Consider the following 27,860-nt stretch of genomic DNA (forward strand, 5'->3'; position numbering starts at 1 on the left):
AATTAGAATTGGGTGGTTCCTGAATCTCTTATCCCTGGCTGGCTCTGAACACAGCGCACCGCTGGTCAGACCTGAGTCGGGGTTGCCAGCGACGCTTGGAAACCCTTTCCAGACTGGGCTGAAAAGTGCATTTGCTTCCTGACACCCTAAGCTAAATGAAATTTCCTGCAGAGAAAACAGGGCTAGAGGGCTGGATTGAGGCTCTGGAGAAAGGCCAGAGCTGGGGTTGGGAAGAATGTAAAGACTGTGCACCTGTTTGCCAGCCCTTGGAGGTGGAGCCCATGGCTAAGCAAATCAAGCGCAGGATCAGTCTTTCCAGGGTGGTTTATCTGCATGGCAGGTGTCGATTGCCCCAATAGTCTCATCAAGTGTTCCACATTGGGCTGCAGCGCCATGAAATTCCTAGACGTGACGTCAAGTGGAATGGAGACAAAAATAGGAATTTTCAAATCCTATACGTCAGGCATCACTCCGGGAGTCACTTTTGACAAACCACCTAGTTTTTCTCAACCTTAGTTTCCTAATCTGTAAAATGGGGATACTGCCCACCTCTCTGAAGAGTGCACCAAGGGTGAGAAATGCCACGCATCTTTCTAATTTTAGGAAGGGGAAGCAAAGTCTTCTCCTCAAACTTGATACACTACATGCGAGAGAAAGACCCTCCCTTCCGATCTCCTCATTCCCTGTCACCCTCCCGCGCTCCTAGCCCCTCAGAGCCAACAGAGCCTTGCGCGTTTCTGGCCGGTCCTCCCAAGAGAGGCTGGTGCAAAAGCCAATAAGCCTGGAGCACACTCAGGTCCCGCCGGGCCTGGGACAATGGTTTCCGTTTAATAAATATTTCCCCCAAGGGCATTTCACATCGGGCAGGCAATTATTCAAAGGAAACAGGCGCGCAGGTTGGCTCTGCGGGTTATTTCGTCCCCTTTACCCGAAGAATGCTCATTTGACGCAAGAAACGAGTCTCGCAGCCTCCCTGGGTGGAAAAAGGCGCCCAGGGACAAACCGACCCTGGTTGCAAATACATCGTGAGACTCCGCTCTAGGGCCGCTGCAGAAGGGGCACCGGGAAGAGCCCCATTCCCAGCCTCCAGGCTGTTCTTACGGTATGAACATTTGTGGAGTAAAAGTTGGAGGTTTAAAGACACTAAATAATAATAACATAAATGGGAACTGCATTAGAAATCTCAGCCCAACCCCCGCCCCGAAAGTGAAGAACAGGTCGTAGTGCTTTTAAGGGCTCACCAACCAGGGTTCGAAATCTCTGCATTGCCTAACGCGAGGCCTTCCGGAAGCAGGTCAGACAACATTGCTCAGCCACCCAGGGTCCCAGCGCTACGCCCAGGCGCCGCATCCTGGGGCAGGGGTGGATGCCGAGTTGCAGGGGCTTCCCGGGAGAACACTGCCAAAGGACCGCCGAGGGTGGGGCGCGAAAAGTTTATTTCGCTTTTACCCTGAGCGTGCTATGTTCTTTTTCTCTTCCAAGGATCTTTGACAAGAGGGGAAAGTGCTGTCCTTGCATTTCGTGGCAAGGCTGTCCTATTTGTCAACACAAGCTCTCGCCTCGCTCCCTTTGCTGTCCCTTCCCCGGGCCTTTGTATTCCAAGCCCTAATTCTCTTTCACCACCGGGAAAGGAAACAGGAGGCGCGGAAGAGTTTTATTTGTTGACAGTGCCGGAGACAATGTGGAACCCGTTTTATTTGTGGACAGTGCAGGAAACAATGTGGAACCCAAGTCCCCAGTCCTGAGCCAGCCGCTCTGCTCTAGCCCTCTCTCTGCCTCGGTCCCTCACACCTCTCCCCGCCCCCACCAGTCGCGCTCCCTCTTTCTTGCACCGGCGTGTTGGCAGGTGCGCCCCCTCGGCTTCTCTGCTGCTGATTGGCGCCCAGGTTGGGGAGTCGCCGCCCCGCGCTTATGTCAGAGTGCGTGCAGTCCCGGCCCACCTCGCCTTTGAACTTCACCGCTTTTGGCTCTCGTTCACCAGCCTCCCCGCATTCTCAGCCAGGTGCAGCGCTAGGCGCGGCAGCTCCGAGAAAGCCACGGGAGGGGGGAGCCACGACTGGAGACGCAAGAGGAGAGAAGGGAAGTAGAGAAGGCAAAGGTGGAGAAGGGAAGAAGGAGGAGCTTCTTGCCCTAGCCAAAAAATTACCTGGCCGCTTAATCCCCGGGACTCCGATACTTGGGCCCCAGCCCCTGGTGCCTGAAGCCCCCCGGCCGATCGCCCTCTCCTCCCCCACCCTTTCTGACCCCACTCGCTCCCCCGGGGCTGCCTGGGTGCCGGGACTGGCATGATCAGCTGAACTTTGTGGGGTCAGCGCTTCTCTCTGGCTTCCCCCCAGCGGTGCCAAGGCGAGGGGAGCGCAGAACCCCGGCTCAGGACGGACAGGCAGACGGCCAACCGAGCCCAGGCTCGTCTGCAGAACCCTTTGCACTCCCTACCCCCACCCACCTAGCCGCCGGGACCATGTCCAAACCTTCAGACCACATCAAGCGGCCCATGAACGCCTTCATGGTATGGTCCCGGGGCCAGCGGCGCAAGATGGCCCAGGAAAACCCCAAGATGCACAACTCGGAGATCAGCAAACGCCTAGGCGCCGAATGGAAGCTTCTGTCCGAGGCAGAGAAGCGGCCATACATCGATGAGGCCAAGCGGCTACGTGCCCAGCACATGAAGGAGCACCCTGACTACAAGTACCGACCGCGGCGCAAGCCCAAGAACCTGCTCAAGAAGGACAGGTATGTCTTCCCCCTGCCCTACCTGGGCGACACGGACCCGCTCAAGGCGGCCGGCCTGCCCGTGGGGGCCTCCGACGGCCTCCTGAGCGCGCCCGAGAAAGCCCGGGCCTTCTTGCCGCCGGCCTCGGCGCCCTACTCCCTGCTGGACCCCGCGCAGTTTAGCTCAAGTGCCATCCAGAAGATGGGCGAAGTGCCCCACACGTTGGCCACCGGCGCTCTGCCCTACGCGTCCACCCTGGGCTACCAGAACGGCGCCTTCGGCAGCCTCAGCTGCCCCAGCCAGCACACGCACACGCACCCGTCCCCCACCAACCCTGGCTACGTGGTGCCCTGTAACTGTACCGCCTGGTCTGCCTCTACCCTGCAGCCCCCCGTCGCCTACATCCTCTTCCCAGGCATGACCAAGACTGGCATAGACCCTTATTCGTCAGCCCATGCTACCGCCATGTAACCCCCAGCCCGGCCCGGACCTGAGGGGTGGTCTGAAAGCCGGGTCTGCACCCTGTCCTCTGAGCCTAGCCCTGTCCTGCAGACGCCTCCGGGGTCAGCCCTGCCGCTGTCCCTTACACCACCCAGACTTTTCCTCTCTCTTCCAGGGGGAAGGGAGGGGCGTCCTCCCGGACCCGAGGCGCAGACAGGTGCCGGAAACTTGCAAACGTTATGACAGCTGCACAGCTGCCCCTATCCCGACTCTCCCAAAACAAATCTCCGACTGTACCCCCTTTGGACAAAAAAGTAGGCAGTTTTGCTTTATTTATGTCCCCTTCACTCTCCTCGGATAGGCTTTGGACTCTGAACTCCCAGATTCTGATATTATATCTAGAATATGCACATATTTTTTCCTTTTGTCCCCTGAAGAAAAGAGTTAGCTGTGTCTCTATGTTTTGCCATCAGACACAACTAGGAGCCATTTGCTCTTCATGTATGGGGGGGAAAGGCTTCAAAGTTTTAAACTACAGAAAGGGAAACATTTCTATTTAAAACTATGCTATGATAGTGTTTGCTTCTTTAAAGGGAAAACAAAAAGGACCTAATGGTTATTTACTTTGTGTAAAGCAGTGCTTCTAGAGACCTAAGTTTACTTTTAGACAGAATGTCGGGTTATGAAGTCAGGAAGTAGAAGGTGAACGAAAAATTAAAAGAACAAAAACATCCTAAATGGTCACAAATGTTTTGACGATGTCTTGGAAATGTACCTAGAAGGATTTTACCTCGTTACTCTGTTCATTTCCTGAACAAAGACGTTTTGAATAAAGACAATCTGTCATTGTAAAAAAAGTAACCTTTGATGTGCCTAAAATCTGAAGTCAGGAGCCAGGTTGGAGGGGCTGGAAAGTCGGGTGCGGGGATGCTGAAAGTGCATAGAGCGAATCTAAGCAGTGATGGCTGGTGGCTGCCCCCCGTTGGCCCATCTTGGTGGTCTGCGGGTTGGGTGTAGAAGGGCCTAGAGTTTCGGATCTGTCCGGAATGCGCCCTGGAGATTGCTTTTTGCCTTTAGAGTCTAGATAAAGGTATCGTTCCCTGGGACTTCACTCTCTCCCCCCATTCTTCCCAAAAGGGTCAGGCCACTTCAAGAAGTGAATGAACTAAGTCAAAGGCCGACCCAGACCGCTGAGATCTGGGTGAGTTTACTTTTTAAAAACCCAAACGCTGAAGCAGTGGGGAGAAGCACCGAGTCTCCTGGGAACCAGTTGCGCGCTGAACACCGAGTCCTGCAGTGGATGTTTAAATTCAAAGCATGGGAGAAGACTGGGGGAATCAGGTATTTTGCCTTTTTAGGTGTTTGGAAACTCTGCTGCTCACTCTTCTGGGGATTCGGGGCTTGATACTGGTTCCTAAGTTAAAAAATAAAAGTCTAAGGAGTGCAGAAAGATGTGCCATAGGTCCCCGCCCCAGACTGTCGAACGCTTTTTACTGAGACCCTGCGGAGCAAAGGGAAAAGGAAGGCGACATTGTCACGACTCGGGCAAGGAGTTTTTAAAAATCGTAAAAAATCAAATAACAGTGCAGCCCATGATGTTAAATAAGGAAAACAGCCCATTTCTTTCCCCTCCGGGTGAATGTTTTCTTGAAGATAATTGTCTTTCCTGAGGAGAAAGGACCCTCCGGTGTCATCCAGCAAAACTCTTTGGAATGTGTTCTCAAAATCGAAGGGTGCTTTCCACCCTCGGTCTTGGAGTCTCACCCCCAAAGCCGCGCTCACGCGTGGGTTTCCTTAATTTGCGCGCCTTTCCCACTGGCTTTGATATGCTACGGGGTGGGAGGTGGGACCGCCTAGAGGTTTGTCGGCTTTCTGCTGCTGTTTAGAGATTTGTGCGCTTGCCTCTGCTGTTTCCAAAGGAGTCGGTGGCTCGAAGTGCACGGGAAACGTTGTCAACAGACACCAAAGCCGAAATCCGCGGATTAGCATATTGTCCTCAAAACAATTAGAAGTGTTTGAGGTGATATTTGGAGCCTATTCAACCGAGCCCCTTTGTCAAAGGGGGATTTTCATTATTTAAAAAAAAAAAAAAGTTAGCAGTTGTCCATCTGGCTAAGCTGAATAGCAAAGTGATCCATGTTGTATATGCTTTTCTCATTAAGAGCTCTTTTGAGACCGATGTTAGAATTAAATGGTATAACACAATTAACATACACGGGCGCTGAATAGGAGAGGACGCCTATAAATAATAGATAGATAAATAAATGAGCGATCAGGCGAAGGTAAACAAAGGCGGGCTGAGGGAGGTGTAGGGGGAGGCCGGGCTGGCTGCGCCACGCTTACTTAGCATTACAAAACCCTCTTACAAATCGAGACAATTAGGAAGTGACTGGCCTCTGGTGGCCGTCCGGTTTGGGGGCCCTGGGCGCTTAGGGAAGGCCCCTCCTCCCACCCCCTAGGAAGCCCAGGAGGCCTGGGACGGAGGAGCCACGGTTTTCCTTTCTGATATAACCCCAACTGACAGTCCTGTCAGCCGCTCTGATAGCCCCCATAGCTCAGTGTCCCTTAACATCTCCTAAGATGAAGCTTACAGGGGTCTGGGTATCTCCCCGCAGATCCCAGCGCGGGAGCGCCCTGGGCGAACAGAACACCCCAGCTGGAGAAAGAACCTGGCGCCCACGACCCCACCTGAAGCAAACTTGAAGGGTTAGGCTGGAAAGGGGCACGTGGCGAGTGCGAGGGGCAAAGTGCGAGGGGCAAAGGCCTCGGGCGGTGGGTGAAGCTGGAAAACTGAAACCAGGGTCCCGGGTTGGCCGGATCTTGGGCTTAGATGGGGAACTAGGAAACTAGGGTGCGCTGTAGCAGAGAGGCGCTCAGGGAGCTGCGGCCTCACTCAGAGCTGACTGAGACCTCTTTCCAGCCTGCAAAGAGCCGGGGGGCCCAGTTCGGGTCCTGGGACCTGAAGTCAAAGACTTGACTCCGGCGGTTTTTGGCCACCACACTTCGTTTCCTTCCTTCGCAGACTGGCCTTCCCCAGCCATCTGCCCTCCTTAGACCTAGTCCCAACCTCGCCCCCCACCCCCATCCCCGCAAGGGCCTGCCTCAGCTTTGCCTCCGTTGCCCCGAGGGCCGCTGAGCGTCCGCCGAGGTGCGCGGCCGCGACTCGCCCTAACAAACAGCCAAAATCCTTCTCGTCACGCCGCTGACAGGGGCCGATTACTGACTTTGAAGTCAGGCGCAGACAAAAAGAAATCCCCTGGGGGGTGTGGGGGGCAGCAGTCCCTGTCAAACCTGTTTGCTCACAACTGTCTCTTTCTTTCAAGAAAATCATTAAAGCAAACCTGTAGGGAGAGGAGCGCCCCGCCCGCCCGGGGTGGAGAAGAGCCGCTTCTCCCGAGCGCGCGTAGCGCAGCAAAGAGCAGCCAAGAGTTGCCCTGGACAGACTCCTGACATCCGGAGAACCCGAACTCCGGCGCTGCGCGGGGCGCCGGTGGTCCTACAGGAGGAGGTTCTGCAGATCTCTCTGCGTTAGGCACGAGTCCGGCAGCCAGGGAGCCCCAGACTTCTCTCGCTTGGCAGCCTGGGCCTCCCTCGAGCGGGATTGGCAGGGAGGGCCTGGACCTCTCACCTGCTGCTCTCATTGCTTCCCCGGGACCCCTCTCCCCGCCAAAAGTGACCCAAATACATGCCGCGTTCAGCGTCGTCGCTCCTCTGCTGGGTGTTCCCTAGGACAGCAGAGACCTGAACAGCATGCTGCTGGGGTGGCAGCCATTGGCGCCGGCGCGGCAGGAGCACAGTTGTTTGGGTTTTACCTAGGTTTGCTTTCTTAAACCTTGGCTGCCGTCTGGCTCAAGGGTACACTGGCCACATCTTCTGAGAGATGCGGCATTCTTGGTCCCTTTCAGCCTCTGGCCTCCCTCATTCCGAGAACTCCGTCAGCCTTTTATGCACCTCTCGGTTTTGGATCTGACTCCCAAAATCTTTGATTCCCTTCCAGTTTCGGAGTTTTACTATTTAAATATTAATTTCCGTAGGCCCGCTGACTTTAAAGACGGAAAAGACCAGCTACTTTGAGTAAATTACACTGAGGTGTGAGTAACTGACATCTGAGACCCCCTTAACGTTTGCATTTTGGAACTGGAGCGAGCTAACCTGTAGGAATCTCCAGTGAACCAAAGCGGGATGATGTTTCCGTCAGACTAGGGCCAAGGGACTTTGATCACAGCTCACCATTTAGTGAAGTGTGTCCCGCCAGGTCAGCTTCTCTGGAGAGATCCGAGACTGCCAGGGCCCGGGAAACTTGGCGAGCTGTGGTACCAGCACTCTTGTTTCCTTCATCTCCTCCCCAGCTCAGGCCTTGTTACCATTGTTCAAGTGGACAATGAATTTCAAACCATTTGAATTTGAATATCACCTAAGTCACAAGATTTGTGTAAAGAAATCTCATCTCTTTATTTGCTGAGTGGATTGTGTGTGAGTGCTAGAGGAAGAGGCACAGGGACAGAAGGGGCCCGTTAGATTTGAGTGCAGGACAGCCGGGACCCATGCTTCCTGCCTCCACCGAGGGGCATGTTCTCCTGGCCTCTGTCCTGCCCTGCCCTGCCCTGCCTCCTAGGCTCTAGTGGACCTAGCAGTGGGAGAGCTACTTGGGCTGATTTCTTTCCTGACGCTGCAGGGATGGGCATTGGCCTGGAACCAGAAGCGCAGGCGCTGGGCCACGGCAGAGTAATTAAGAAAATAAAGAAGTTGATGGCGGATGGGGGCGCTAGAAATCCTGGGGCTTCTACTTTAAACCAGAGACTCTCGGTGGGCGCCGCGGAATCCCGGCTCTGTGTGTGCGCCCAGGTCCCGGGGCTTGGGCGTTGCCGGCTCTCACACTAAGAAGGAGCCTGAAGTCAGGGAAGAGGGGGCCTCGCTACTCCCTTCCTAGCCCAGCCCCTGGCCCTGGGTCCCTCAGAGCCGTCATCCTCAGGCTCCTGTCCAGCCTCTGGGGTCGGATGAGCAAGCTGTTCTCTTCGGAAGCGGGAAGGGCCGCGGGTCGGGGACATCCCTTGGCTGCCTCCCCTGATTCTGCATCCTTTCGCTCGAATCCCTGCGCTAGGCAACCTCCCCAATTCCCCCCAAAAGCCGAAGCATTGGGTCTGGGTTGAGGAAGGGAGCGGGTGCCCAGGCCGGACAAAGGCTGAAAGGAGGCCTCAAGTTTCCTCTTTGTTACAAAGTGGAGAAGTTGCTTTACTCTGGCGTGCAGTGGGTTTTTCCAAACTTTTCCGCTCAGGTCCGTAAGAGAAGCAGTTCATATACGATCAGTGCTTTCCGTGCGAGGATGGAAAGAAACTTCAGAAAAACTCTGCCAGACACCCGGCCGCACTTGGCCCCGGAACAGAGGGGAGAGGAAAGACCCGACAGCCGCACTCAGGGCGACCAGCCGCACTAAGTTTGGGGGTTCCCTCTGCCTCCAGGCCTCTGTCGCCGGCTGCTCGCAGTAGGAGAACTCAGGCTCTCCTGGGTGCTTCAGGGCAGGGCTGCACCTCTGAGCCCCGAGGAGGCCCTGCTAGCGCTAGCGCGGCGGTGATAACTGAGGGAGGTGGGTGAGAGGCGCGGCTGTCGAGGCAAAGGCAGAGCACCCGCCCAGTCCTCCAAGGGCCGACAGCCGGGAGTCCCGAACCCTGCTTAAGCAGCTCCTTGCTTCCTGCAGCCCGGGCACGTCCCTGCGGGATTTCTGGACGCCCCGCCCGGGGACCTAGGGAGGAGGGAGAGAGGAGGGAGGGAGTGGGCAGCCTGGGCGCACGCCACCGGTCCCCGTACGCCCGGCACCCCCCGTGGTGCGGCGAGTCAATGGGATTTGCACACTCGAGGTGTAACAGCATTACTGCATTAATTACCATTTCCATTTCACGTCCAGATTGTTTACTTATCTGCGGGAAACATATGTCGGGAGAAGTTCACATTCCGGATTCTGCTCCGCTGCCCAAGGTGCAATTCCGGGGAGGCGGCGAGGGGGGAGGGGAGGGCTTCAGATTTTTTATTACACCCTCTAGCCTTATCTGCCGCTGTAAATTATGAGGATCCTCCATTGAGCGGCATATGGAGATTATATACTTTTTTGAATATCGTTTCCCAAAGCCTGCAGATTTTCACTTTGAAATGAAACAATCCTCCGCTGGTTCCCCCGGGGACAGACGTCTCCTGCGTTCCCCTGCGCGGCCTGGGGGACCCTTCTTTCAGAACAGGCGCACACCCACATCCCCAATGCCGTGGCCAGCGCCCAGTGGAGACCTCTTTCATAGGATCTAGAATAATCTTCCGGGGAACACCCCTCCATAGGCAGTGTTTGAGAGCTAAGGCAGTTTCCTTGCTCTGTTTTCCTGCGCCTAGCCCCCGGACTTCTGTGCCGTTTGCAGCTCTTTTTCACTTCGAATACCCGCATAGACGCGAGCCCACTTCTGCCCTCTTCCTACGCTGGGCGGCTCCAAACCTGCCGCGAGGGCTGAGGTGTCCACACCTGCCCACAGCAGCCTTCCTCTCCCTAAAGCGTCTCAAAGCTTCCTAAGCGCTTACATTGGTCTTGGGACAGCCGACTTTGGCTTCTTTCTTTGTTGGAGGGACCGTGGAAGTGGCGGGGGTCCCCCGCTTGAGACCGCTTATTGTGAGCCCTCAACGGAAATCCTGCACGGAAGGCAACCGCCTCCCCGCTCGCGGTAAGCAGGACCCACCCGAGTAGCGAGGACCGAATCCCATCTTTCTTATCTCTCGGAGACTCCTTTCAGGCTGAGATCAGAGAGGGAGGGAAAAAGAAGAGAGAATCATTGTTCTTCTTTTTTTAATTTAATATACCAAGCCACCCGCTCAGGTCATTTATATGCTTAATTTAGTGATAAAAGTCAATAAGCAGAATCACAGGGTTCTTCCCTCTATTTCTTTTGACCACATTTTTCTACAGTAATTGGGAAAACAGTAAAATATATACACCCCCTTTCCCCGTTCAGTGCTTTGTCTGCAGTGCAATTATAATAAGTGTACTTTATTAATGTAATTTGTTTGCTTTTTTAAAGGCTGCAAGGGGAAATGTGCCTTTTAAGAGATTTTTCCCCCATCTTATCTGGGTTCAGTTTGCAGAATTACACATACTCTGTGTATAGACACCCACCCTCAAAAGCCAAACTCAGAAATTTCCTTGAAATGCCCGTTTTTATGATTCAGAAATATCCCGCGGGAAACCTATTGTGATGTTATACCAGGAACAATTAAATGGACCAAAGCAATGCAATTAAGGCAGAGAAGAAATAAGATGGCAAATGGGGAGAAATAAACAGATTCTTTCCCATTAAGTATTGTTTTGAGATTTCTAATTTTTTCAAGACCTCTAAGAAAATTGTGAGGTGTCACTTCTCTCTTCTGGGTCTATCTGTAATTGAATCTAGGTCACTATTCTAAAGCAAGAAAAGTCTGCTTTCCACTTTCCTACATCAGGCTGAAATTTGGGGGAGGGACAAGGGTCTTGCAGTTTCATTTAAAATGTAATGGTGGATGAACTGATAAGCAAATAGGGAAAAAAGAGTCTGCTTAAAAGAAAAAAAAGGCATGGTTTTAATATGCTACAGATGGGGGGAAAATGATTTACATGAGAGTTTATTTCCTCTTTGCTGATATGAAAGAATTACAGATACAAAACCCACTGATCTATAGAATAAAAAAAGAAAAGAAATGTTATTTTCCTGTAAAGGTGTCAGTTCATTTATATTCATTTAACCATCCATCCATCAATTCACTTTCTCACTCCTTGCACATTCTCTCTGGCTCTGTTAAACCTTCGCCTACCAATAGACTTTGCTAGAATATGCAATGAAGTTTTCTTTTAAAAAATAATGTGAGATTAAGATGAAGTAGGTAAAGATAAGTAAAGAGAGAAGGTTTTGTCATTGTTGTTAAATAATTACCCCCTAATAATTCAGCATTATGTTTTATGATTGTAGAACAAAATTTTACCCATATTCACATCTCGTTACTGCTGCAGTTCGAGTACATACAACATGCCAGTGGTTAAGAATATATGCAAAGGATATGCAATTATTTTTTCATAAGATATGCATGCAATACAAAGAAATTTATTAGTTATAAACCTTCCTGTAACATAAAAAATGCAGCAAAAGATGAGTCAGATGTTGGGTCAATAATTCATTGTTTTATTAAAACAGCTGTTGTCATAAGTATGAACTAGTTCACATTTCCCTAAGGATTTCCTGCTTGCTCAAGGTATGAGCAACATCAAATCTTTTATGTTTGAAGTTTCCAGGTCCAAATAAATGTATAGTAAAATTTGCATATATTAACAAAGAAATGAGGGGGGCAGTCATTTGAGGAGCTTCCAAGTGCTAGAGAAGATTACATAAGAATAGGTTTTACTTTTCCTGAAATAAAAATTGATGACCAGTATGACAGATATTTCCTCCATATTCTCCGAAATAAAGGGGTAATATAGTGTCATCCCCTCTTTCAATGACACGCAAATGAATGACTAGAGACCTATAGACCTAAGCAAGGACAAGACCAACAACCAGCATCTGATGCTGGTTTTCATAAGTAAGAAAAACAGTACATTGTTTAAGACAGCAATGCATTCTCACAGGATGAATCTTCTCCAGACTGAAGACCATTTCCTTCAACCTTTTTTTTTTTCTGTCTTATCCCTTTTTCCTCCTCTTGTTTAGTTTTCTTTTCTTTTCTTCTTTTTTTAACCTGTAAATACTATTGATGACTCAGAAATTTTCTTTCTAGGTCTTCATAAATTATCAGCATAATTCTTTGTCATGCCTGTTTCTTGCTGGCCTCACTTTCTCTCACTGTGGTAATCCATTTTCTTACTCACCTAATTTTTAATCGACCGAACTGAGCATGAGGCAGAAGGATGAACAGTTTGGGCAGAAGTTAAAATGTCTCATGTATGTTTTGACTCAAACTCTATAGACTTATTTGTAGCAAGTGCTTATGACATAAATCAGCTGGATGAGAGGGCAGCTTTAAGGCATTTTAGAATTGTTTCTTACCATTGTCTTTTACTTCCTGGGCTCTTCAGTGTTTGTCATAATTATACCTAGTTAGAAGGCTTCATTTGCTTTGAGTTATCATTGAGAACTAAATTGAGAAGAAAAGAACTGAAGGCCTGAAGATATGTCATCTGTAGAAAAGGTGAGCTGAACTTTTCTCTGTCTGAATATACTTTGAGTTTACAATGAGACATTTACGTATTTGTATATATCGGTTATACTCTGAGCTAATGTGAACACAAACTTGGTATAAATACAGATGACTCCCTCTCTGCTGCTGTGGCAGGTTCATCTGACACCTGGGGCTCAGACCAGTCTTTTTAACACATGCTTGGTGAAATTCAAAGTGTATCACACAACTACAGCAGCATTCATGGCCAACCTATTTGGTAGGAAGGATTGAAATCAGATGGGAGGTCAATTTGCTGTCTAAATCAAACAAACTTAGCTCCTTTGCAGATAATTGAAGATGCTGCAACATTGCCTGAAAACATTTTATAATAAACAGATGAAATAAGTGATAATGAAGGTGGGTTTGGATTTTTTATTTTAGAAGGAGATATTTCATAGAAAATATGAATCCTTGTCTCATGATTAGTGTCTCTCTGCAACAGCCTCATCCTTCTGCAGATGATCTCTTCTCAAGCTTTCTTGGCAAATCAAGAGCTTCTGCCTTTTGGGGGACATCCTCTTGACCTCCCACCCATGTCAGCTCTTAGAGGACATTCCACAGGAACATTGTCTTCTTGTCTTCCGGTATTTTTTATGGAAACAGAAATTAGGTTATCTTCCCTATGCTCTAGACGGACATCTGAAATCATCAAACCCTTGAGAGAAAGAGCCCTCATTCTTTTTTGAGACAACCTGGAAGAAAACAGGTAAATTTCATTTGTGATGAACTGTTGCCAGAAAGAAAATTGCCATTATGATTTCATTCTTCTTCATTGGGGAGGGCTCAAGAGTAGGATAAATTCAGAAAGAAAAACAGTTCTTTGGATTGAGGCCAAAAAGGATATTCGTTAATTTCTGTCTTTTGGTCATCCTCTGAGTTTCAACTAGAAGTCAAAATGTATTCCTTTAGTTAGTAAGGGGGAAACCAGTTGAAAAGAACTTAATTAGTTAATGCATTTGCCAACCCCTTGTGGTTCAAATTCCTTACTCTCCTGAACAGCAAATAATTTCCTACACCCCAGAAGAATTCAGACCCTCTATGCTAAGATTCCACACCTTTGTCAATGAAGCAGGGTAGGAAAGGGATGATGAAGGGATCGGCATGCCACTGTCAATTAATCATTAAAATTTTAATAATTGACCTTTAGTCCCCTACTGATGGTGTCAGCTTCATTCATATATTCTTTCCCTTGATAAGAAAGGGCAGCATCAAAAGCTCTGACTGTCCTACTAGGAGAAATCTATGATACTTAAAGACAAAAAACCTGGAGTGCCATCAGGCCAGCCCTGGAAGTCTGCTGGAACCTGATAGAGATATTGCCTGGCACAAAAGCCCAAGGCTGAGCACCAGGCCTCAGACCATTCATTTCACGAAGTCCTGGCTTGGATGCAAAAAAAGAAGTCAGGAAACTTGTATTTTACTTCCAGTGGCATCGACTGTGCCTGGAATGGTGTAAAATAGTCCACTGGATGTGAATGAGTAAGATTTTGATTTCTCTGCAATCAATGACTAAAAGAAAATCCAGCATTGTTAACAGTGTTTAGGTATCATCTCAACTAATGAATTAAATGAGATTGCTTTTTCTTTCATTAAAATGTGTTTCAGGAATATGTTTTAATTCATTGTATCTCTTTCCAGGACTCTGAAGATTTGTCTCCATATTCTCTGGAAAGATGTACTCTGTTTGCAATAAGAGGGAGCCACATGGCTTATCAGATGGTTGTTAACTGAGCATTCTGTGCAAAGAATTTGTGCCTTAGGTATTTTATCCTGTTAAATTCTCCCCAAAGCATTATTAGGTAGGTACTACTATTTTGCCAATTTCAGATATGAGGAAAGTGAGGCTTAGAGACATTAAGTGACTCATCCAAGAGCTCACAGACCTCACACGGAGCTGCTATATCCAAGCTCTCTGTCTTCCCACTACTGTCTTTAAAATCAAAGGCTTACTGGAGGTGGTTAAAGGAAGGAACAAAGAACCCATGGCATTCACAGCTGAGGAAGAGTCCAAGGAAGGAGGGTAAGGGGGAGGAGCTGAAACACCCTCCCTGTCTCAGTTTGACGTACAGTATTCAGAATCCAAACTGATCAACATCTCCTGTCACTGAACTCTTACTAGTTGAGCCCACACTGCGTCAGCTTTATCATCCCAAGTCTCACTGACTGCTTCTAAGTCTTGCAGATACAGCCAGGGACCAGGACACCACCAGGATGATCCCAAATTATCACATATGAGAGGCACATTTACAGACACAGATTTCCTGCAAAACCTACCAAATGAGCCCCCAGCCCCTTCCAGACCCATTTCATGATGCTCATTCCAGAGCAGCCTTCTTTACCACACAGCTTAGCAGTTGAAGGTAAATATGTTGGGAGGGAAAGAAAAAATATTCCTGAAAGTCCTATGTCTTGTTCTCCTGCCCTTAATTGGGTTTAGTAAATCTATTACTCTGATCATCCCCGTGAATTTCTAAACTAGATTCTTCAAATCTGCCCAATCTCTCTGTCTTTGCCTTGAGATAGGAACAATGTTTCTTGCTTGCTCAGCCTGCATTGAGCTGTTGGGTATAAATCATGTAATACGAAGTGGCTTTTGCATTTCCCTGCTAATAATAGTTTGCATTCGATGCATCTTTCTGGAAGGTTCAAAGCTTGCCATAAATAAAAAGTTACTGATCACAATATTTATGTTTAAGGCAATATTGGGACTTTCCAAAGCCTCTCAGTTGTTTTGGACTCAACTTTTATAGAGCTTCTCTGAAACATGCTCGTTTACTCGTTCTTCTAGATTTAGAATTCCACCCTCAGCTGGAATACAGATGATCCCTAACAAGTCACATGAAAAAATGAATTGTGGAGCCAGAAGAGTGAGTCCTTGGAGAACTAAGGGCCAGAGACCTGTGAGCAAGATTTGATAATTTTATAAAAATTAAAAGATGATTTGAAATGTTATTGGTCTTACTAAAACTTTTACTTGTGAACTGCAATGGATGACATGATCACTTGTGCCAATTATAATTTTATACCCAAGGACTATAGAGCATTGGATAGGTGTGTTGGGCAGGTTTCTCACAAACACTGACAAAAAGACCTGACGAAGGATGGGAGGACAAACTAGTGGGGTTGCCAAGTAGAAAAACAGAAGAGATGTCTGAATGCTCGTCCTGGACTCTGCCCTTTGGTAAGGGACTGAAGGTCCTTTATGATGTTCTTTCAAATTTCACCGTCACAATTTTAGTCACATCCATCTATAATATTATTTAGTTTTAGATTTTTCTTTAAATTGACTCACTTTTTCACTTTAGGCTCATCCCAGGCAATAATGTATATAAATCATAATTTTGTTGTAATAGATTTTTTGTAATAATAATCAAAATTAAATTTATTCCTCTGTAACAGAGATAATTTCTCAAATTACTTTGGAAAACACCAATTTAAAGTGCTCAGTTTACCACTTGAGGAAAACGAGAGAAGATCAGAGGAGTAATGCCATTTTTCCAAGGTCACACAGCCTGACAACTGGAAAGCCTAGCCTAGCACCTAAGTCTTTTAGGTATTGGCCCAGTACTCTTTCCTTCTATCATCTTTCTCAAAGGCTAAAAAAAAAAAATAATAACTGTCAGGCAATTAGCACTATCTCTTGGGGGTAGAGGGCATGAAGATTTACCAGGTTCTCTCATAAAGTTTAAACACTTTCTCGGTGGTGCTAAACCTTGTCTTGGTTACTCAGACTGTCTTCAGTCTATTAATTATATTGCATAAAACCTAACACATTTCCATGGGAGGAGCTCTAAGGGAAGAAGGACCTGAATGGGTTTTGAGAGCCAGGGACTGCCTATCCTTTAAGAAGGTCATCTGGGCAGGAGAAAGCAGGAAGGGAAGGGAAAGGCCACTAACCATAAGCAGTCCAACTGTGGGTAAGTCACTAGTGTCAAGGAATGGAGTCTCCTCAGTCAGGCGGGGTCCAGGTGCTGCATACTGCCCAAACTGCCTGCCTTCCCCGGATGTTTGTTTTAACTTGGAGCATGTCATGGCCTCAGAGAACTGAATTCTTGATCTGTGGCCTGTCAAAGTCTATGATTGTTTCCAATATCACATTGTCTCCGATTTGTCACTCGCAGCACAGATTCCAAAGGAGCCTTCAGTAAAAGAAAAAGAAAGAAAGAAAGAAAGAAAGAAAGAAAGAAAGAAAGAAAGAAAGAAAGAAAGAAAGAAAGAAAGAAAGAAAGAAAGAAAGAAGGAAAGAAAGCCAGCCAGTGGAAGAGTTTAACCCACACAAAAGCAAAGCAAAAAGCACCCAACAAATCACGCATTTTGTTGCAGACTTGTGCTAATTTTGTTTATTTGTTTATTACAAGGTGCTCTAAACCTCCTGGGGTATTCCACAGCTTTAATGACTATGTGTAACACCACCCAGCTAACACTGCTTTTCCATTCAGTCAACTCAGTCTCACAGCAGTCCTCACAACTACCTGGTCTCAGGTATTATTTTACAGAGGAGACTGGAGCTTTGGGAAGTTAAGTGGCTTACCTACAGTCACAAAGCCAATATGAAGAGGACCTGAAACTCAGATCTTTTTTCCTTCCCAATTTGGGATTCTTGCTATCACTCTATCACACTTCTAGACCTGTATCTCTTGCATCTCTATCGGTCTTTCCTGAAGTCAACATACATTTCTCCAGGGTCCTGATGTCCTTCATCAGTCTTACCTTGGCACGATAAGTAATTCATTGGGATTCTTCTGCTTTGGATTTGTTTTGTCTTTTTCATTCTTTTGAGGATGCAGATTAGCATTCTGGCTAATCATTTGGGTATTAAAAGTCAGACCTTCTGGGCCTAAATCCTAGAACTACTCCTTGCTAGCTATGCCAACATTAGCAAGTTGCTTAACCTCTCTGTGTCTCACTTACCTCATCTGCAAAATCGATATTGAAGTAGTCTTCGTAGGTAATTATAGCCCTGAAGCCCTCACAGGATTATTTTGAGGATTAAAGGACAAAATGGTTGTGAAGTACTTAAGTACCATTATGTTAGATATAATTTTGAGCATTTTCTTTATTTTTTTTCACCCCTTTAAAAAATCTTCTTTTGAATTCAGGATTCCTTTTCTCCATATATTTTTATGGCAAATGAGAATACCAGCTTAGGGTCTATTCTGTTCATCTCTTGAAAACGACATCATACTTTTTCTTTTGAAAAATGATACAAAGAGAACCCCCAGCCTTTTCCCCCTCTCCCTGTGGCTACACTTTTCCCATCATTTAAAAAGGTTATTTCTTTTCTTCATAGCACAATGTGGTGGGATGAAGGGGAAATGGTTTAGAAAATTTTAAATTGACGTATATTATTTGTTTCCCCCAGTTATACTGAAAAGAAGAAAATCTCTCCAGTTTCAGAAACACTGGCCTTTTGGATACTGAGGAGTTGGAAATGGAAAGGAGATTTTAATGAGTTTCTCGGCAATGAGGCTAGAGAAAACATTATCCATCTCCCCCTGTTCCCCAATTCAGCAGCTCCCTGACTCCTATTTTCATCACAGTCCTGTTAGATAATTACAGCCTCGAAGGCCTCCTGTTCCTTCTTTCTGTGCTCCCTGAATCTTCTCTCCCAGAGCCAGGACTACTTGGAAATTTTCAGCCTCTGTTAGTTGCCTGCTCTGGGAGCCTGACTCCTCCCATCCGTCATCTCTTTATTCTCCCCCTTCACCTACTGTAGTGTCTCCGCTCTCTCTCTTTACCTCAGCCCCTTACCCTTCCTTTTCCCTCTACACCCTTTTCCTTCGGTCCATAGTCAGGATGTACTAGTTGCATTCAGGCCCTTTTTGACACTAAGAATTCAGGGGGACAAAGTCAATCCCTGGAGACTACTGTCTTCCCTTTAGTGATGCTAATGAATATAATTCCTGATCTGAAATTACCTGCACTTTATTTGGCTGCATCTAGTTTTCTGCCACTTACTGCCTGCATAACCATAGGCTATGTACCCTACCTCTCTCGGGGTTTGTTTACTCCTCAGTTAAAAGGAGGATTAAAATGGCAATCGCAACACCTTGCCATAGATATGTTAGGAAGATTAAATGAGATAACATGCAGGGTGCCCAGCCTTCCTGGCACATAGTAAATGCCTATAAAATGTAACAAGTGTCATGTATTATTATTAAATTGTATCTACATGGTAGAAACTAGTGGACTACTTTATTAATTCGGATTTCTCTCTTTTTCCTTTCCTATGATATTTAAGCTGGAAACCCCTGTATAGTTTTAAAAATTAGTTGTTTACTCATTGTTTATACAATCTAGATTACTTAATAATCTCTTCAGTTTTTATATAGACCCAATGACATGCGGAGTAACAAACTAAGGGAGAGGGTTTGGTCCACACCTTCAGGGTCAGAAAACAGAGTTTTAACCCAGATAGAATGGGGAAAGAGCTTATTGGAAATTACTAAACTTTAAAGCTGTGGTCTGTGCATACCCAGAGTCTTTTTTTTTTTTTTTTTTTTTTGAGATGGAGTTTCGCTCTTGTTACCCAGGCTGGAGTGCAGTGGCATAATCTCAGCTTACTGCAATCTCTGCCTCCTGGGTTCAAGCGATTCTCCTGTCTCAGCCTCCCGAGTAGCTGAGATTACAGGCGCCTGCCACCATGCCCAGCTAATTTTTTGTATTTTTTTTAGTAGAGATGGGGTTTCACCATTTTGGCCAGGCTGGTCTCAAACTCCCGACCTCAGGCTATCTGTCCACCTCGGTCTCCCAAAGTGCTGGGATTATAGGCGTGAGCCACCCCGTCCAGCCTCCCAGAGCCTTATTTCATTTTATTTTATATATTTTTTGAGACAAGGCCTTGCTCTGTCACCCAGGCTAGAGTACAGTGGTGCGATCATAGCTCACTGCAACCTCAACCTCCGGGGCTAAAGCTATCCTCCCACCTCAGCCTCTCCAGTAGTTGAGATTACAGGCATATGCCATCACAGTTTTTGTATTTTTGTAGCAATGGGGTCTCACTATGTTGCCTAGACTGGTCTTGAACTCCTAGGTTTAAGCAGTCCTCCTGCCTCAGCCTCCCAATATTCTGGGATTACAGGCATGCACCACCATGTCTGGCCTACCTGGGGTTTTAGAATTTTAGAGCTTAGAGAAACACTTGAGAGCTTTGAGGTCACTCTGCCATTTGAGATTAAAAAAAAAAAAAGAAAATCAAGGGCCAGGAACAGCAAAGTGCCATGGTTAATGTCACACAGGGGACGGTGGCAGAGAAAAGTTATTTGGGGCCTACCTTTATGTAGGCTGTACTTCCCTATGCTGCCAGAACAATGAATAAGAAAAGGAAACATTTAGTCCATTGTTTTGGGCCTTCTTTTGATACTGAATGCTTTTGTTTTTGTGCCTGTACACATGCGAAGCCTCTGGTGGAATGGTCTGTGGGCACTGTGATGGACAAGCAGCACTATTAATACTGGTGGCTCAAAGTAATGACTGCCTGTGTGTTGGCTGCCTATGCTCTGCCAGGGCTTTGTGTTCATCTTCTCATTCCATCTTTACTATTTACTGCAACTCTTCAAGGTAAAGTGATTCTACCTTGAGGATCCAAGAGACTAAGTACCCGACCCACTGTCCTTACAGACCCAGGTGCATATTGAGATCTGTGCGTCTGCAGAGAACATGCACTTTTTCCTGTGTGGTGCTGCTTAATTCATGCTCAGAACTGACTACCTGAGAAAGTGACAAGGAGAGAAGTAGATTGTGAAGGGACAAGGCCCAGAACGAGAGAGTAAAGTTGTTTGGAAGAATCAATTCGAGAAGACTTCCTGGGAGAGGCAGTTTTGTAAAGAGTTGAGGGTAAGTCTGTACGGGGGCACGGAAAAACAAAAGTCTAGTTTACAAATGTGTCTTTTCACTGCCTCGTATTCAGTTTCTGTGTCAAATGTTTAAAAAGGCTTGCTGTCTTTTTAAAAAATATATATTATTATTATTTAATAATATAAAACAAGGCAAGACTGACTTTTTCACCCAGCAAAATTTCTTTCATTTATGTGACATTCTTGAAAAGATAAAAGTATGGTGATGAAGAACAGATCACTGGTTGCTGAGGGTAGAGAACTAGGGGACGGTGTGGCCAACAAATGGATTGCGCCAGGAAATTTTTGAGGCATTAGAACTGTTCTGCATCCTGATTGTAATAATGGTTGCATGAATCTACCCACGTGTTAAAATTTGTAGAACTGTCAATTGTATTGTATCTTAATTTTTTCAAATCTATTTATTTATTTTAAATTGACATATAAAATATGTATTTATCATGTACAACTTGATGTTTTGAAGTATACATACAGTTTGTATATATATATTTTAAATAAAACAAAATTATAAAACAAGGCACAGAAACACATTGAGGAACACTTGGGTTGTATTCACAGTGATGGGAAGTATCTTGTTAAATCAGCTCCTCTTTAGTATGTCACCTGGTGCCTCTCATGGTATAGGCCTGATATCCAGCTATCAACTGACCATCTCAGGGTACCAGCTGAGGGCGAGGGGCTTGTCCCTTATAATTCTAGGTTCCAACTCTTCTGTGGGCCCGTTTATTCACTCCACCTGAGCCAGTAGGAATGGGAGTAGGGATGGATGGACAAGGGAAGGAGGGGGATCACATTCGGGTGGGAATGTACATCTTGCTACCAATGTTGTTTTTTTCTTTTTTTTAAGAGGCCTTGCTATCATCCCAGAGTATGGATGACATTTCCCCTAAACCTGTTATCTCATGAAATTAAATACAGAAAAAGAAATTCTCTAAGAAGGAATGTTCCTTTAATGTAGCATTAAACCCTCTTGCAACCATAATAGCAACTGCTACCATTTACTGAGAGCCTTCTCACAGGATCAGGCATTTTACCTACATGTGCTGCCTCTGTTCTTCCTCACAACCATCCTATTGAAGAGGTTGTCATTTCCTTGTCATTTCCTCATTGCTCATGTGAGGAAATAAGAGTTGATAACTTTGAGCACAGTTAGAAGGCTAATCCTTGGCAGAGCAGGGATTCTAATCTAGGTCTCAGACTCCAAGTGCTCGTGTCCTTCCTGTCACTTCCACTGGCCACTTCAGCTGGGGTCATCCAGGTCTACTGAGGAGACTGCCCTGCCCCACCTCTCCTCCTCCTCCTCACTCACCGCTATGGGCAACCTCATTTCCCAGCCTGCCCATTTGGACTCCTCACCCCAGATCTTACTTTACAACCTGTCCCCACTGTCACCCAGCCTCTTAAGAGGTTTGTCCCTGCTTTGACTCCATCTATTCCCAGCCCTCCCATTCTTCCCCTTTATGCTCTTGGAACTATCACCAGTAGCTTGGAAACAGGGAGGATACACAAAGTCAGGAGAAGATGAGCTCCTGGCAGTCCACGTGGTCAGCCACACTTGTCCTTACAGACCTTGTTATAAAGGGTTGTCAGGCAGCTTAAGCTGTTGGCTGATCAGACTGTTACTCTTTTTCTCTTCATGCATAGATATGAGTGTTGGAGGGAACTTCAGCCCTTATCTTGTCTAAGTTGTAGGAATTGCCAAGACCTTGGTGGGCTGACTTGGGAATCCAGCCATCATGCAGAGCTGTGATCCTCAAAGTGTGTACCAACATCAACTGGGACCTTGTTAGAAATGCAGGTTCTCAAGCCCCTGCCCAGACTTACTGAATCAAAACTTCTGGGGGTGGGGCCCAGCAATCTGGGTTTTAACAAGGCCTCCACAGGTGCTTCTGAAGCATGGAAAGTTTGGGATTTACTGATCTAGACCAATGCTTCTCAGGCTTTAATGTACATAAAAATGCCAAAGAGTCGGTTGCCAGATTTAGCAAATAAAAATACAGATGTACTTATGGAATATGCTTATACTAAACAAATGCATTGCTTATCTGAAATTCAAATTTAATTGGTGGCCTGTATTTTATCTGTCAACCCTACCTGGGTATTTTTTTAAATGCAGCTTCTGATTCAGTAGGTCAAAGGTGAATCCTGAGATTCAGTATTTCTGACAAGCTCCCAGGTGATGGATGCCCAAGCTGCTAGACGCACTGATAGCAAGGATCTAGAGCTACTCGTTAAATGCAGATTCCGAAGCTCTCCCTCAACCTACTGAGTCAGGTTGTCCCAGGGAGACACTGATTTAGAATGCCATTTAGAATGCCATGACCATGGTTCTGAGTCACAAACATCCCATTTACAGACTGTTAAGTTCAGGATTCACACATAGGTGAGACTCTGCATACACAGTAGTGGAGACAACTAGGAATGGGGTGGTTTTGCTGAGAGGCAGGGAGGAAAAGAGAAATGTGCTGAGGTAGAACCAACTCACGTGGAACGGGAGGACCCAGGAAATAAGAGGCTTGTTGCAACTCTGGGAAGGAGTAAAACTTGGGGCTCCCTGTCCCCCAGGACCCTGAAACACAAGCAACCCCTCCATGTGCAAGATGCTAATAGGCACATTTATTGAGCCTCTCCTCTAGGTGATATCTCATTTCAGTTTACTCTCTAGCAACACTTTGAAATTGAAATTCTTTCCCCCTTCGAGGAGATGAAGAACCCAGGGCTCAGAAAATGCTAAGGTCATACAGCTAGCAAAACCTGGAGTCAGGATTTGCACACAGGTCTGCTCCCAAAGCCTCTCTTCACTACCTCATGTCTCTCTCTGCTGATGCTCATTCTGTGGTAGCTATTGAAGCACAGTGGTGGTTCCAGGAGACAAGTGGCCACTGTCCTCTACAGCTGCAGCGGCAGATTCCTTTCCTTACGGCATCTGCCTTCAACACCCTCCCACCTGGGCCCTCCATTCCATCACATGATGCTCAGATCGTGACCTGCACAGACTCAGCATGCTCGGTGACTCACCTATGGCTTGTTTCTCTCAAGAAGTGTACCCCACATGTTGGAAGCTACTAGAGAGGGCCTGACCACCTGCTTCATTAGGCCCATTAGCTTTCTTCTTTTGCAGGAGCCAGATTTGTCATGTATTTATTCTTGATGCATTTTTTTCCTTTGATCTTCCAGAACAGCCACTTCAATTTAGGTTTCTACCTGGACATGATAAAATTCCAAGCATGTTCTCACCCCCATCCCAGGTTTCAAGGTGTATTAGTTTAAAGAATTCCTCCCCATCTGAGGAAATGTTACTGTCTGAGCAATACCAGAGTTGGAGGTCCCAGACTCACTGAGGGTAAGACGTTAGAATTTCAAACTCTTAATCCTATTGATTCCCAGTCCTTTTGATCTTTTCAGCACCTGTCAGGAGAGCTGAGTTTATATAATTGGGGGGAGGGTGACTGATTGGCTCTGGTTTTATTACGACTTGTTTGTGCCATTTAATTAATAATAAAAACAGCTGCCAGCTGCTGAACCACTTGAGGACATCCTTGCAGCTTCTGCTCTTCCAAAAGCTCAGGCAATTATTTGGGTTCCAAGAAGGTGACTGAATCAAATCATCAACCTGGGATGGATTTTGTTTTGCCTTTAAGCAACCTCCAGTCGTCCTTTGTAGAGTCCATAAGTGAATAGAATAACCAAGAAACACACAGCTCTTTTCAAGGACAGGAAAGGGAAAGAAAAGTAATATTTCCTGAGTGTTTAGGTTGTGCCAGGCACTTAACTCGCTTAATCCTCTCAATAGCTTTGAGTCGTAGATCTTATTATCCCCATTTTACAGATTAGAGAGTTTAGCCTCAGAGGTTAAGAAACATGCCCCAAGTTCAAACAGCCAGAAAATGACAAGGCTGGGATAAGAACTCAAGTCTGTCTGATTTCAAAGTCATTGTGTTTTCACGCTGTGTAGGATGAAGAATTTCTTAATGCATCCTGAAAAGTAAGAAAACTTGTTTGGTTCTGTTTTATTGCTTCTGCATTTTTTTAAATGAATAAAATGTGCTATTTAAAAGTTCTAGGTTCTCACTCAACCAAATATGAAGACTCATTAAAAGCTCTGCTAAGTAAGTGAGAAATATAAATAGGTCAGTGAAATGATATAGGAATCCTGAGAAACAGGTCAATGAAAATCAGTCAGGGAAGTGATAGACTAATAAATGGTGTTGGGGTAACTGACTTTCAATATTAAAATAAAGCTAAGTTCCTATCTCATCTCATACACAAAAAATAAATTCCAGATGGCTTAAGTATCTAAAGCTTAAAAGAGAAAAAATTAAACATTTTAAATTAGTAGAAAAAAATATAGGAGAATATCTTAGGGTAGAGAAGACACCAAAAAATACAAATAATAATGGAAAACATAAATAAACTTAGCTACCTCCAAATTTAATTTTTGTAAAACAAAAAACCCAGCTTACAAAGTTAAAAGGAGAGAAGTAGCCTGAGAGAAGATACTAGCAAGACTTACAACAGTCGAGATTAGTATTGAGAATGTATTAAGAAACAAATTTTTTAAAAACTCCTACAAATCAATAGCCAAAGGCAGACAACCTAGTAGATAAATGGGCAAAGATTATAGAACAACAAGGTCACAGAAAAGAAACCCACACCCTCAGAATAAACAAATAAAAAAAGTGTTCAATCCAACAGGGAAATAACAGCAAACATAACACAATTGGCAAAAATTAAATAATAGGTCACTATTATGCATGAGTGAGAATATGAACCAATGGAAATGTTCACAAATTACTGGTATCAGTATAAATTTGTAAAGACATTATGGAAATCATTTTGGCAGTATCAGGTAAAAATCGACAATGTGCATCACCACCCAGGAACCCGCTTCTAGACATATCTAACAAAGAAATGCTCATGCAAGTGTAGGGCCAGCTTCATGGACACAGAGTTCTGCTCTCAGAAGGGCCCTGTGCTTGGTTTAATGCTCTGCTTTCACTGTCTGGAAGTTCTTAATAGTTTTACTTTTGAACTTGTGCTTTAAGTGATGTTTGCCGGGGCACTGCAGCATGTCGTGAACGGAGGAGATGAGTGCAAAACGCATGTCCTCCACATCTTGCTGCCCTGTTCATATATAGTATTCAGGATGTCCCATGAGCACAGAATCCCAGTGGACCCATGAAGTGTGGGAGTTCAACAGAACTCAGGGCAAGAACAAGGTAAGTCTGTTATGTCTTCAACTGGGTAAGTGGGGAGGTAAATACTTGAAGAGGCCACTCTTTGCCTTTGAACCCGAACTTGCTTCAAATGCAGAAACAGGGGTTGACAAACCAAAAACTATGAACAACCAAGGAACCCTGTTGTACTTTTTCTAACTCAAGTTCTTCCTGTATTTGCCAACCACGTACACTGAAAACGATGGCAGAGAAGGAAAGGGAAAGATTGGGCATCTCACAATCCCTTTTTCTTTCAGTTCTTCCTTATTCATCAGTAAGTCAAAGGTAGAGAGTGTTGGTAGAAGAGTGTTGGTAGACTGTGCATGAGTTAAGAAATGAAATAAAAACAGTTGGGTTCATTTTGCAGCATTTCCACTCTTCTGGTGAGAATGAAATACAAACACATTTATGAGCTGCAAAATGCAAGTTGTATCATTTCCATGATTTTACATACAAGTTAAATATGCTTATATTTGCATTTAAAACAGGTATTGCACAATATAAAGATGAATGGTAAGATTTATGATAATAGCTTACTTTTTAAATTTTTCTTAGAACATTAGGATGACAAATAAAGAAACACAGACAAGTCATGACAAGTGAAGAGAGAGATCGTGGAAGAAAGGAAAAGGCCTTAGCTTTTATACCTTTAATGGCACTTTTTTCCTATATTTTGAACAGAAGGGCCAGCTTCATTTTGCACTGGGTCCACAAAGTATGTAGCCAACCCTATGCATTTGCACAAGGAAACATGAACAAGAATGTCCATTTTAGCAAAATTGTAGAGATTAAAAAGAAGGAAAATAATCCAATGTCCAAGAATAGGAACATGGAGAGATTATGATATAGTCTATAGGATGGACTATTGCATGGCAGTATTAAGTGTATGAAATAAATTAACCAGATCCATAGGCACATAGATGGAGATAAAAAAAATTCAGAAGAAATTCAAGCTGAAGATCATTACAAGATATAAGAGCATGCATCTATGTAATTTTATAAAACACCCCAAAATTCATTATTTATGGACACATTTATGTATATGGTAAAGTATAAACACATCCACCAGGCACACACCAAATTCATGACAGTGATTTTATTTAGGGAGGAAAAAAGAGAATGTCACCAAAATGAACAAAATGGAGGATTTAATATTTAATTTTAATCTTTTATTTCTTAAAAAATTTTATAAGAAAATGTTAACTTTATTAACTTTAACAGAATGTTTAGTGCTGAATACATGGGTTTGATATGCTGGTCTTAATGATCTCCATATTTTTTAATTAAAATACTTCCTAATTTAAATAAAGTAGACCAGTCATTCCTTCCACTATCCCTCCATTCCAAGCACAATTTCTAAAAAGCAAAAAGAAAATTTGGTGAGAATGCAGAGGGGAGCCCTCCATGCATACGTTTCTTTGAACAGGATACTAAAACATGATTTAACCTACTTATCAATATGGGGGAGATGGCAGAGAGGCCTGGAGTAAATCTCCTCGGTGTTTGTGAATGAAAGTTATGCACAGACCATTGGCTAATCATTGGATTGGCACAGAAAGACCCTCGTTTCCAGAGTAATGTTTTTTAACCTCTTGAATTGACTTTTTAAAAAATGCATGTGATTTTTGTGTCCTAAATTTGCTAATAAGTCAGACCTTTGGAATCTTCCATTACCTTCTGGAAGATGGTTACATTCTTGGCCCTGGACCAAACAAGAGCACAGTGGTGATTTACTGATGCATGCAGCCCCACAGTCCTGGCTCACACACAGAGCTGTAATAGCTCTTTAAACTCTAAGGGCTTGAGTTCCAATTCATTTGCCATAAGCAGAATGTAACATGGAAATTATTTTGGCTGCAGAGGCAAATGTAGCCCATTCATGTATAAAACCACTGCAATAAAAGGAAAAGAAACTTAATCTAGGAAAGTGATGCCTGTTTTTGGTTTCTTTTCTAATTCTCTTTCTTTCTAGATGCTGGCTCATTACTGGGAATTTGGCTGCTATTTGAAGCCTGGCCCTCTTAAGAGCAACATGGCACTGGTAATAGTCCCTGGAAGGTGACTTTCTCAAGCTCAGCCCAATTATCCATTTTTCTTCTGGCCACTAATCTTTAACTCCATCCCACCCACTAATCCATTCCCCCATGAGCAAACCATGCACAGGTAAGTAGCAGGGGACCACCATGACACTTTTAATTGAAATAGCACCTAATCCACAACCTACCTGCACCGCTGTCAATTTTCTACGCATACCTCAAGACTTGGCAAGGATTAAACATGACTAGTATTTGAAGAATACAAAATTCAAGTATCTCTTCTGCTGAAAGTAGAGGGAAAAAAGCCTCTCTATAAAAGCTAGATGGCATTTGGAATTATTTTAATAACTCACCCACAACTCCTATTTTATCCAAGTTGGTT

At 45.2% G+C, this 27,860-nt stretch overlaps 1 protein-coding gene and 1 long non-coding RNA gene across 2 annotated transcripts; both read left to right on the top strand.

Annotated features, from left to right (window-relative positions):
• The first annotated feature begins 1,967 nt into the window (after positions 1-1,967).
• Positions 1,968-4,011, top strand: SOX14 (SRY-box transcription factor 14). The gene is given in 1 exon segment (NM_001194657.2): positions 1,968-4,011. A coding segment is annotated over 1 exon segment (723 nt). The 5' UTR covers positions 1,968-2,461; the 3' UTR covers positions 3,185-4,011.
• A 5,625-nt stretch (positions 4,012-9,636) lies between these two features.
• On the top strand, positions 9,637-18,552 carry LOC106997106 (uncharacterized). Its single transcript, XR_013414458.1, has 5 exons — positions 9,637-9,852; positions 12,254-12,340; positions 13,002-13,076; positions 14,009-14,130; positions 17,733-18,552. It is a non-coding gene; the product is annotated as an uncharacterized LOC106997106 (long non-coding RNA).
• The last annotated feature ends 9,308 nt before the right edge of the window (positions 18,553-27,860 follow it).

Source organism: Macaca mulatta, chromosome 2 (genome assembly GCF_049350105.2).
Source record: "Macaca mulatta isolate MMU2019108-1 chromosome 2, T2T-MMU8v2.0, whole genome shotgun sequence".
Lineage (NCBI taxonomy): Eukaryota > Metazoa > Chordata > Mammalia > Primates > Cercopithecidae > Macaca > Macaca mulatta.